The sequence below is a fragment of the Bombyx mori genome, chromosome 17, assembly GCF_030269925.1.
Source record: "Bombyx mori chromosome 17, ASM3026992v2".
Classification (NCBI taxonomy): domain Eukaryota; kingdom Metazoa; phylum Arthropoda; class Insecta; order Lepidoptera; family Bombycidae; genus Bombyx; species Bombyx mori.
The window spans coordinates 9,923,233-9,935,846 of record NC_085123.1 but is presented as its reverse complement, the minus strand read 5'-3'; the positions used below and the strand labels follow the sequence as shown (position 1 = coordinate 9,935,846).

Sequence of the window (12,614 nt, the reverse complement as noted above, 5' to 3'; positions counted from 1 at the left end):
TTGTTTTCTTTTGATAATGCCATCTTGTGCTTCTTTAAAGCGGTTAGTTGCCCTCAATTAAGAAAAATAGTATTATTATTCGCCATTAGATGTCGGGAAGAGTTGATTATTGAAAACACAAATAAAACAACATTTTCTGAAAATAAATCCCCTGTATACTAAATTTTATGAAAATCGTTGGAGCCGTTTTCGAGATTCAGATTATATAATTATATCTATATCTATACTAATATTATAAAGAGGAAAGATTTGTTTGTTTGTTTGTTTCGAATAGGCTCCGAAACTACTGGACCGATTTAAAAAATTTCATTTTCCATTAGAAGCCGACATTGTCCCTGATGAACATAGGCTACTTTTTTTTTTTTTTATTTTTTTTTTTTTGGTTTCATGTGTGTTTTAATGTTTCCGAAGCGAAGCGAGGGCGGGTCGCTAGTAATAATATATAGGTATACAAGAATTGCTCGTTTAAAGGTATAAGATATATAAGATTTAAATTTTATCTCGATTCCAGCATCAAGAATGTTGAAACTGAGCAATCCCATGAGATTAGTCGAGAGCGTGCTCCCGATACTGCGGTGGTCGAAGAGTTACGATCTGAGGACAGCGATCGGGGATCTAATAGCCGGGATCACGGTGGCTCTTACCTTGATACCGCAGTCGATAGCTTACGCTTCATTGGCTGGATTCGAACCGCAGGTAATCTCTGCTACATGCCGTTTTAATTTTAGACGACTTTGTAACAACACTGAATTGTATTTGTTTGACTTGGCTACTAATTCTTATGAAATTTTTGATTTTTGATTATTACAAATAGTATGCACATTAAAAATACAATGCTTTTAATTTTATTGTCATTTCTTTATACCCGTGTTTTACTAATTCAACGTTTGGCATGTATACTTTTTATTTTCACGATTAATTGTAAGTTTTCACAGCGAGAAACGTATTCATTTTTCAGTTGATCAATTAAAATTGATCTTGTTTTGATTCCATAATCATCGATATCGCCTAAAAGATTAAGGGGGTCAATATTGTAAATTGGGGGGACCTGTGACAGTATGATTAAAAAGCGCTACAAGATTGTCTGTTAGATTAAGGTACTAAAAAAAATACCATACTAAAACACCAATGATGAAATAGTTATTTGACCAAACTATTTTGAGATATTATTTCTTTTAAAAAATAATCGTTACCAAAGTAGCTACTATACGGTAGTTTACCACGATTAGGTGTGTGAGTTTTCTAGTAATGTTGCCTCATGGTTGTTTTTAATGACATTACATAATCATCATTGCATAGTTTGCCCTTGACCATGAGATCAGCTAACATAATAGCCACAAGTGAAACTACAGGGATTTCGAAAAAAAATATTCTCACACTAGCGAGTAAAATGATAATAACTATTATTCTTTGTCTTACAGTCTTACATAAACTTTAATTTGAACGCTGTGATGTTCTAAATGCTATAATTCGTTTGTTATGTGCATTCTATTGCGATGCAGGAAAAATGTATTGTTTGTTTAAAATACAACAAGATATTACAGTGTAGACCAGTGATTCTCAACCTTCTTTTTGTTGCAGCACATATTTTAACGATTTCAAAATTTGGCGGCACACAAAAAAAGAAGATAAAAATTATTTACTTACTAAACACACTGGATAAATAGTTTATCAAAAAATTTTAATATACGAAATAAACTAAAATATACTATAATTTTTTTTTGTAGATTTAAATATATATTCATGTTTAAAATATTTTTCTTTTAAAATGATATAATTTAATAATATTAACATTATTATATATTCGCAAAATTTGGCAGCACACTTTTGAAATTTGGCGGCACACAAAAGTGCCGCGGAACAGTGGTTGAGAATCACTGGTGTAGACAAACGTTGAAATTTTTTAAATACATATTTTAGTTAGGTATATGTGTATGTTAGGGGCATAAGATGATTGTTTTGTAGAGTGATTGTTTCATTGCCGTATATGAGCCGATAGTCTCATGGCCCATCTGTTAGTATGAGTTTTAGGGCGCATAATGGGTTCGCTGTGTTAGTGGTAGGCTGTGGCTTGGCTGTTCTCCTAGGACTGTTGATATGCGTGCATGGGCGACGGTAACCACTTACCAAACGGTGAACTAGAAGCTCATCTGCATTCTACGCAATCAAAGACACCACAACTCCTTATCAATCACTTAATGTCGATGTATTTAAAATCGAATTAAAGTAATGATTGAACTAGTTTAAGTATTGATGATTTTTTACACGTTTATATAATATTATCTAAACGAATTAATTATGTTTTTTCCTTAAACACTACGTTGTAGAAAAAAAAAATCGCTACAGTTTTATTATTTTAGTTGAATTATGTTTAGTTTTGCTTTAAATTTGTTTTATATTTTATTTTATATCTTTTAGTATCAATATTCGTCGTTACTCTATTTTCTTGTGAAATAAATAATTAGCTGCTAACTACTTACTGTTCAGTTGCTTTGCTAATGTTATTCACGATCAAAATAAATGGTTAAATGCAAATTTGAGAATATTCGGTTGAAATACATTTTAACGAGAGACTCAACGTTAATATTGAAGTTTTGTAGCTCTCTTTATTTAAATATTCAACGATTGGTACTATACTATTTATTATAATAATATTTGAATAATAATAACATTCTTATTTAACAGAATAAGCTAAAAAGACTAAGCATAAATTTCTAAAATCAAATAATATGCTTCTCATTTATGCATTCATTTTTACGCCTTGTCACAACAATGACATACACATAACTGATGGTAGGACCTCTTGTGAGTCCGTGAGGGTAGGTACCACCGCCCTGCCTATTTGTGCCGTGAAGCAGTAATGCGTTTCGATTTGAAGGGTAGGGCAGCCGTTGTAACTATACTGAGATCTTAGAACTTATATGTCAAGGTGGGTGGCGTTTACGTTGTAAATGTCTATGGGCTCCAGAAACCACTTAACACCAGGCGGGCTGTGAGCTCGTCCACCAATCGAAGCAATTAAAAAAAAATACACAAAGATATATGTACAGTCAAACCTGGATAAGCGAGAGTTCAAGGGAGCACAATCTCATTCTCGCTTATAGAGGTTTCTTACTAACCCGAGTTTCTCGCTAATGCTCCCTCTGAATTTCGATTCGCGATTTTCCGCATTCAAATGCATTCACTATTTTAAGTTTATGTCTTTAATGACAGTACTTTAATTTTCCGTTTTTACATGATGCAGAACAGAGCTTTCCTTCGCAATTGATTAACGATAAACTGAGTAAGTCCGACAAACAGGACGGTACACAGGCACACGTGTCCATTCGAAAATAATGCGATAAAAGAATACGATAAAATAACAACGTTATTTAGTTCCACGAAATAGAATAGGTTCAATATTCACGAGAAAACAAAACAAAAACAATGATAAGAAGTTCCACGAAAGTTAAAAATGAGTCATAAAATAGCAGATGTTAAATTTGTAATTTGTTTTGTCATTGGTTCCTCCTAAATAATATAAATAAATAAATAAAGCTCGGCTGTCGCTTATAGAGGTATAGATAGGTAGCAGTCTCACTTACGGAGGTCCATGAGGAAAAGACGACTCTTTTACAGAGGTTTCTGTTTATCGCTAATAGAGGTTTTGGGAGCTTAAAATGACGGGTCCTTGCTATTACTCTTACTTATAGAGTTTTCTTACTTATCCAGTTCTCACTTACTCAGGTTTGACTGTAGTTCAATTCTTTGTCTCGTTAAACATGCGTCGTTTTGATCTAAGCTTGATACCTGAATAAGAAGATATAGAAAACTGCCAATACTGTAAACAGTTTCTCACGGGGAATTGTTGAGCTATATTCGACAGATATAGAATAGGAATTTACGGACTATCTCCGAACAACACAATGGTGCCTGAAACAATCCTTTTTTTTTTTTTTTTTTTTTTGGTCAGGAGGAAATCGCCGGACTTCCGCCCTCCACTGGGGACGGCGGGCGGAGCATGTCGGAGTCGAACCGACTAAAACCTCCTGTCGCTCAACAACCAACGTCCAAACCTCACATGAGACAGAACTCATGAAAAGGCAAAGGGGGGAAAGTGAAGTGTTTAGTGCGGAGCACATCTCTCCCATCACCGTCCCCCTCGGGACGCCGGACTGGCGGTCGTCGGCGCCACGACCACCAGCCCTCTCGGTCGGCGGGCTATCCGGAGCCCGCCTAGATGGCGCCGGTTAGAGTGAGCTATCCTACGGAATACCCCGCTGGGTCAGAACCAGCGTGGGTCGAGGATAGCCGGCCTTCCATCACCCGGATGCTCTTGCGTAAAACGCGTGCAGAGCAACTTGCACGACGTCTTCTTAGGTCCCCCTCGCCGGTCCCCAGACCGACATATGAGGGGGACCCGAAACACTTAGAGGGCCAGGGCTTGGGCGAAATCCGCCTCCCTGGCCCCCGCTCGACGGCGGCGGGCTTGCGCGTCTCTAACGCGCCCCGCCGCCTCCTTCTGCGAGATGGTGCACTCGCAGAAGTCGAGCATCGCCTTCCACGACTCGTCGTCGCCGAGCATCGATGCCACAACACTCGGTAACGACAAGTCGTTTCCTATTTTTGCGACGAGGACACGGCGCCACCCCTCCCATGCGGGGCAGGCGACGAGCGTATGCTCTGCCGTGTCCAAGTCGCAATCACAATGGTGGCACTCTGCCGTCGGCTCGGCTCTGATCCGGTGCAGGAACTCACCGAAGCAACCATGCCCAGTGAGAACCTGCGTGAGCCGGAAAGTGAGGCGTCCTCTGTCACGATTCACCCAATCCACAAGGACTGGGTGAATCGCCTCGACGGTCCTACGACCAGCCGAAGGATCGGCCAGCCGCCTGGACCATGATTCCAGCACGGACCGCCGAGATTGGGCCCTCCGCGCTCTGACCACACTGGGGCTGGGACGCGCCACGCCCCGGGCACGAAGGTCAGCCCGCCACTGATAGTCAGCGGCGAGCGCCTCCGCTTCCAGAACCCAAGGCGGCGTCCCAGCCAGTACACACGCCGCCTCGAAGGAGATGGTGCGATAACCACGAATGACCCTGACCGCGATGGTGCGTTGCGGCTTTTGCAGCAGCCTCGCCACCCCCACGGCCAGGGACTGGCCCCACACGGGCGCCCCGTATAGGGCCATTGATCGCACCACTCCTGTATAGAGACGGCGCGTCACCTGGTCAGGCCCCCCGATGTTGGGCAGAAGCCGGCTTAACGCGCCGGCCGCCCCCAACAAACGAGGGACCAGGTTCTGAAAGTGAGCACGGAAGGTCCAACGACTGTCCAGAATGAGGCCGAGATACTTCAGCTGCACCCCGACCCCAATCCGGACGCCTCCAACCACGATATGGGCATCGACAGGTGGCACTCTCCGGGGCCTGTGAAACCACATGGCCTCGGATTTACTGAGCGCCACGTCGAGGCCCAATCTCCTGATTTTGCCGACGACATGCGCCACCCCAGCGGTGGCAAGACGGGCAGACTCAGCAAAACTCCCTCCCCGGGCCACGACCAACGTGTCGTCTGCGTAACAGATTACGCTCAGGCCCGGGAGGAGGGCACCCCTCAGCACCCAGTCATACCCGATATTCCACAAAAGAGGGCCGAGCACCGACCCCTGTGGAACACCGCGCACGACCGGGAACCGGTGCACGATCCCACCGTGTCCGGTACATGTGACCGATCTGTCTTCCAAGTAGGAACCCACCAGCCGGCGAAGGTAGGGGGGCACTCCGTGTCTTTCTAGCGCCGCCCCTATCACGGACCAGGGCAGGGTGTTAAATGCATTGGCGATATCGAGTGACACCGCCAAAGCCACCCCGCCCCTGGAGATGGCCTCCTCCGAGAGGGCCCGCACGCGAAGGATCGCGTCCACCGTTGAGCGGCCCTCTCGGAAGCCATACTGTTCCGCCGACAGATCGGGTCCCACCCCGACCAGATGCTGGATGATGCGGGCCGCCAGAATACGTTCCAGCAGCTTGCCCACCTCATCCAGCAACACGATGGGACGGTACCCCTCGATGGGCGCCCCTCCTTTCTCAACAGCACGAGTCTGCCCGTCCTCCACGATGAAGGAAACCGTCCCGACTCGAGGCAAGAGTTGTAAAGCCTCAAGAGTCGGTCCCCTAGGGCACCAAGAGCCAAGGCCCAAACCCGGCCATGGACGCCGTCCGGGCCGGGTGCAGTGTCCTTCGTGCACATTTTGCGCACGGCCACACGGAGCTCCGCCCCCGTTATATGGGGCACCTCAGCAGGGACTTCACCGTCGTATTCCGGCGGCGCGTCCATAGCGGGAGCGACAAATCCCTCCCGCTCCTGCGGGAACAGCGCCGAGACGATGTCCCGCAGCTGCTGAGGCTGGAGACGCTCCGTGATCGGGGGGGCCCATGGGCGCATTTTATTGCGCACCATATGATAGGGCCGCCCCCACGGATCCTCATTCAGCGTCTCCAAGAGACCCTCCATGTGTCGGTCCTTGGCTCTTCTGATGGCCAGCTGCAGCGCTCTCTGCGCGACGCGAAATGCGCCGTGCAGCCGAGCCTCCACTGCCGCGAACGCAACCGGATCGTTGCGCCGCGGCAGGTGGCGGCGGCGATGCCTGGCGCACTCGCGCCTCGCCCGAACGCACTCCACGCGGAGTTGCGCGATTTCAGGCGACCACCAGTACGCCTGGCGATTGGGAAGTCGAGGGCCGATCCGGGGCATCGACACATCACAGATGCGACGCATCGTGTCCCGGAACCACCCCGCCTCGCCCTCGACCTCGACCGGGTGTGGACGCATGGGCGTCCACGCCGCCACTGTAGAGGCTTCCATCAGGAGCTCCTTATTCAGGCGCTTCAATGCCCACCTAGGGAATGATCGAGACGCGTCACGGGGATGGCCCCCGCGGGCGTCCGCGACTGTGGAGCGGGCGGAGAGATCGAACCGAATATATCGGTGATCTGACAGTGTCTCCGCCCCCTCCAAAACCCTCCAGTCGCGGATACGGCGCGCGATGGCCGGGCTCGCAAACGTAACGTCCACAATAGACTCGCCCTGCCACCGCACGCACGTCGCAACCGTACCTCTATTCAATAAACAGAGGCCGGCCGCGTTCGCCCACCTCTCCAGTAGCCTACCACGAGCGTTCGAGCGGGGGGAGCCCCATGCGACAGATTTCGCATTAAGATCCCCCGCAAGAATCACTGGACGGGGAGCGAGGCGGCGAGCAATCGCCCCGATCCCGTCCAGGAAATGTCCGAACTCGACGGTAGGCCTGTTCGGAGAGAAGTACGCCCCGATCACGACGGTCCCTTCCAGCTGCACCGCGACGAACCCTTGACCCCTGGTCACCATCGCCAGGGGGGGGATCGCCGCGTCTCTTCTTATGACTATGGCCGCCAAGCCGCCGTCGTCCCCAAACCAGCAATCATTTGCTGGGGGAACGAAATACGGCTCGGCGACCACAGCCACATCTATGGACCACTCCGCCATGCTCTGAGACAGCATGTCCTGAGCTCTGGCGGAGTGGTTCAGGTTTCCTTGGAGGAAGCGATAGGTGCGGTCCATTACTGTTGGACCACATCCATCGCCCCCTCCCCTTCACCGCTGCCCCCGCTCTCCGGCACCGGCGCCGCAACGGGGATTACAACGTTGGCCAGTGCTCCTCTGGCCAACCTTCTCTTTTGCCGGCGCTTTGATTTCCGGCGCCGGTTTCGTTCGGTGTTATCACCGGACGGGAAACACGCCTTGCCTCCCGCCCGGTGGTTTGCCCTGCGCCCGGCCGCAGCGCACAGAGCGCAGTGCGGGGCGGCCGTGCAGGAAGCCGCTTTATGGCCTGGCTGGCCGCAGCGGAAACACAGACCACTGCGGTCAATCGAGCTGGTGCACCTGGCGAGGCCGTGTCTGGTACTAAAGCACCGAAGGCATCGCCAGGCACGCGGTTCTTGGAGACGCACGTGGGCCGCTATCCAGCCCACGCGCAGTCTCCCCGGATCCCCCGTCGATCTTCCCGGCGGAGGAGTGGCTAAGAAGGTGGCAGCCTCCACAGGGCAGCGCGCCCACGCCGACCTGGCCCCGGAGTACCCTGAGCGGAGTTCACCCACGGTCACGCTCTCCGGGGCACATCCACCTTGGGCGGCTATCGCAGCTGCCACCTCCTCCCTGGTGGCGCAATCGTCCAGGCCGGTGATCCTAATCTCAGCCATCCTCACCGGCCTGTGCACGCGCACGTCTTCCTCCGGCAGTGCCACGCGGAGCGTCGCTACTAGTTTGTCTGCGATGCCAGAACTATTGGCACCGGGACACTCCAGCAGCTTCGCCCCATTGGCGGTATGCCGGAAGCGCAGACCCTCCTCCGCCCCGATTTCTTCCAAATTTACGGCCGCGCGCGCCCGGGCCATCACCTCATCATAGGTGAGGCCCTTTTCGGCGGCGGCCGGCAGCAACGTCACTACGACGGCTTCTTCCTTTCTCTTTTCTTCTTGCTGGCGGCCGGTGCTCTACCCTCGCGAGGAGCAGCCATGGCCACCAGCGCTGTATTTTGAGTTGTATTGATCGGCGCTCGACCCCTTCGGGGAGCTGCCAGAGTTGCTGTCTGTCCCTTTACTCTGTTTCCCTTCTTCACCACTTCCGTCCAGCCCTCGTCCATGTTTGACGGAGGAGGAGGAAGGGAACGAGACTGTGGTTGGGATCGCGGAGCACCCGCAGCCCTACTGTTCTGGTTTCGGCCTCCACGCTGTACCACCCTCGCAGAGGGGGTAAAGGCAGAGGTCGGCCGAGTGGATTGGTCGCGCGGGGCGGCTGCGGCTTTTGGCGCCAGGACGCAGACTCCGGAATCAACCGAGGAGCGGAGCATCTCCTCAAGGCTGGCAAAGTGCTTTCCGACCTCTACTGCCACCGCCCGCGAAATGCAGGCCACCATTTCCTCTTTGCTTGGGAGGGAATTGTTCACCTCCCGCATACCAGCAGCCACGTAGTGTGGACTCTGTGGCCCCACGGCACGCGGGGCCGAAAGAGACGGCTCTGTAGATCTGGGCCGCGGCAGTGCTGGCCACTCGTCCACCATCCTCGCCAGTGGCGAACGGATGTCCTCCGTTTGTGCTGGCGCAGGCCGTTGCACTCCTCTCTGCACGGATGCAGGGGCGGCCGATATCCGGGGAGGCAGCGCAGGCCTTAACTCAACCCTCCGCGGGGGGCGAGAAAGCGCAGACGTAGGTGCTCGAGGAATAGAGGCCACAGGGGTGGGCACTGGCATGGGTGCCGGCACACTCTTCGCGGCCCGCGAGGGCACGTCGGTGTCCATCGCCTCTGCGAGGGGCCCAGAGCGTGTCAGCGCAGGCATTGGCGACAGGGGGGTCCCTCCCCGTAAGGCCGGGGAGTCCCCCGGGATGTTACTCTCCCTGGGGTCAAGCTGCGCGACGAGACCTTTTTTATCCCCTTCCCGGCTCGCCACCAAGTTATACAGCTTAGACATAGTGGGGATCAGCCTCGTCTTAACCATAGCGGCTCCTTCTCGAAGCCTTTTTCGGTAGCTGCTGCCTGGCTCGGCGCCCTTGGCAGCCACGGTCGACAGCAGCTTGCCCAGATTCACCAGCGCAAGGTCAAGGTCGCGGAATGTTTCATCCCCGCTAGCCAGGGATGCGGCCGACGTCGATATAGACTCCACCGACGTCGCCGGTGACACCGCGCCCCTCCTCCTTACTGGTGCCCACTGGGGAGCAGGCATCATATCTTCCGACGTGGCAGGCCCCGAAACCACCGGAACCACCTCCTCGACAGCCATCGTCTTTTCCGGCACCTCGATGCTGGAGGATGACGCACCGCCATCGTCGGAAGTTTGTAATGGGGTCTTCTTTCGCCTCCTCTTTTTCCCCGCCGATGATCTGGTGGGGTTGATCGCACCCGAGTCGCTGGCGAGCGCAGAGCGCATCGAGCCGGCGATCGGGGAACGCCTCGGTTCGACGGGAATTCCGCTGCCCGTCGCACAGCCTCCTTCATCCTGGCAATTGTTGCCCCCCCCAGAATACGTGGGGCAGCGTGCTTCCACTGGGGTGGAAGCACGGAGGGATTCTCCGCCCGACTCGCGGGCGGTACCCTCCTGGGGTACTAACTTTACACAATTGGCCATATTCATGTGTTCCTTTTTTATTAACCAGGGGTTTGGTCCCCTGGGATCAATGACACCCTCGGGACTGGAAACCCTCCAGCCATACATCCCATCGCCCGGTGTCGAGCTTGGGATTGGGGCATTTTTGAAGAGGTTTGCATCCTCGTGGCTCCGACCAGTAAAGGCAGGAGCCCCCGTTCCCCATGACTGGGGTTTACGGTTTGGCCGGCGGTGGCCGAAGCCTGTCCGCCGCCCACAGCGCAGTGCGGGGCCACGCCGGCGAGCCGGTACCTCCCATATCTGGAAGGCTTTCCCCTGTAGCCGAAGCCGGGGACATGGCAACCCGCAGCCGGAAGACACAAAAGTGCTGCCGGCTCATCAGGCTCCCGAGAGCCAACCCCTCATCCTCAGAATAACACCCTTTGGCGGTGCAAAGGGCGTGGGGAGAGGGTCCCTCGCTCTCTCTCAAGGCAGCCCCCGCGGAACGCAAAAGCGGCCAAGGAGAGCTGGGTGCAGTTCTCTTGGTCGCGGCGTCCACACAGATTTCTCTGCACGCGATTTTAGGGACGCACGCTTAAGCCCCACCGCCACGACAAGGCGGAACTACGTTCGGTGGGGCTGAAACAATCCTAAAGTAATTGTTAGCGATTTATGTTAAATACTAGTAAAATCGTCTGTGCTCCACTGTGGTGACTACTGCTTATTCTGGTATCAAGCTTAAAACATCCATTCCCTCCATCAGCTATATTACGTTGATTGTATTATGGCCAAACCGTCCCTGAGGTTAAGAAACTACTCTATTTTTTTATCTAAACCGGTAAAATATACGTGTGTGCATAGTTTATGTAAAAATAAACATCGTTCAATATTACAAGCTGACATTCATTATTATCTATTTTACAATAGTAAAATCTTTTGATGTGAAAACTTCTTTAGCGCTGTTATCGTTTGAAACTTGAGATGAAACGAAAAAGTGAAATAAGAGAAAAACATTTATATTTACGATTCGGCCTGCAAGAGAATGAGATAATATACATCTAAAAGGTAAATTTCTACCGCGTCAGAATTGCACGCCTGATTTTTTATTACCTAAATAGGTAGACGAGCATACAGCCCATTTGATGATGTATGGTTAGCTCATAAATATCAAGTAATGCTAGGGGCTGCTTACCTATTTACAAATAATTACTATTGTATTGTAACAATTCTAATTTCAATTTAAAAGCATTTAGCAGTAATACAGTAATTGACATGGCCTAAAGAACGCTCGGTGTATTTTTATCGAGCGAAACAATTATGTCAATTTTACCAGACTAACAAAGCCCGCAGACATGTACCAATTTGTGAAAAGGAAATATGTAGCTAATACATGCTCATGGATGATTTCCACAATGTTATTGCATAAAATGAAAATGAATACCCACAGGAAAAATGTGAGCAAATGTAGGCAATCAATCGTCAGTTTATACTATTCTGTAATATCTAAAGCTTCCCTGAAACGATCCAAACTTGACCTTAAAAGATAAAACACGTTTTTATGTCGTTTAAAATGAAAACATTGTTTCGTTTTTTAAAACATTCAGTCACGGAAAATTAACTTTTGTCAATGCAAATATTCTGTTAATATAAGAACAATATAATTTGTTAAATGTTATATTTGTGGTAAATTATTATATTGTATACGAACAATTAGAATGTCTGCAACAATGGCGGTGCCATTCGTAATTCCCTGTGAAATATCGACAAAACGACTGAGTCGTTTACCTGGAGTTAAGAGCCACAATTATTTTTTTCCTACCTATGCTGATAGCCTTGAGAGGCTATTTCAGCTTCTTCTTAACGTGTAGGTGAGCTCACGGGGCTCAAACCGGGAGTGTTGCTAACACTGGCCCCAACAAGAGCAGTGCTTCACAGAATCTACCACCGGATCGGAAACGCGACCCACTAAGAGCCACAATGAGTAACTTCTTCTTGCTCTTATACCGCATGTCTTCTTATCATGCTGCATAGGGCTTATCATGAGTTGTATGACCGACCGCTAGTCTGACGTCACCCCTCCTTGAGTTATATCTGCAATAGTATATCCATTGCAATGTGTCATTTATTTATTTATTTATTTTTATTGCTTAGATGGGTGGACGAGTTCACAGCCAACCTGGTATTAAGTGGTTACTGGAGCCCATAGACATTTACAAAGCAAATGCGCCACCCACCTTGAGATATAAGTTCTAAGTTCTCAGTATAGTCACAACGGCTGCCCCACCCTTCAAGCCGAAACGCATTACTGCTTCACGGCAGAAATAGGTGGGGTGGTAGTACCTACCCGTGCGGACTCACATGAGGTCCTACCACCACTACTATGGAGTAACTTTCTTACTGTAACTTTTACTTCATTCGTTTTACGTTCCATGAATTGTAATTTATTATTATTAATATTTACACTAAAATTTAGAATTTTCAAATACAATAAGTAACGGAGACATCGACTCTCGAG

General features: G+C 49.9%; 1 protein-coding gene across 2 annotated transcripts in view; it reads left to right on the top strand.

Annotated features, from left to right (window-relative positions):
* Positions 1 to 12,614, top strand: part of LOC101743197 (sodium-independent sulfate anion transporter) — a 53,714-nt gene that overhangs the window by 5,671 nt on the left and 35,429 nt on the right. For both annotated transcript variants that reach the window (XM_021352172.3, XM_021352173.3), the window contains exon 2: positions 512 to 696. In XM_021352172.3, the coding sequence (XP_021207847.2) occupies positions 520 to 696 (177 nt within the window). In that variant the 5' untranslated portion in view covers positions 512 to 519. The remainder of the gene's footprint in view (positions 1 to 511; positions 697 to 12,614) is intronic.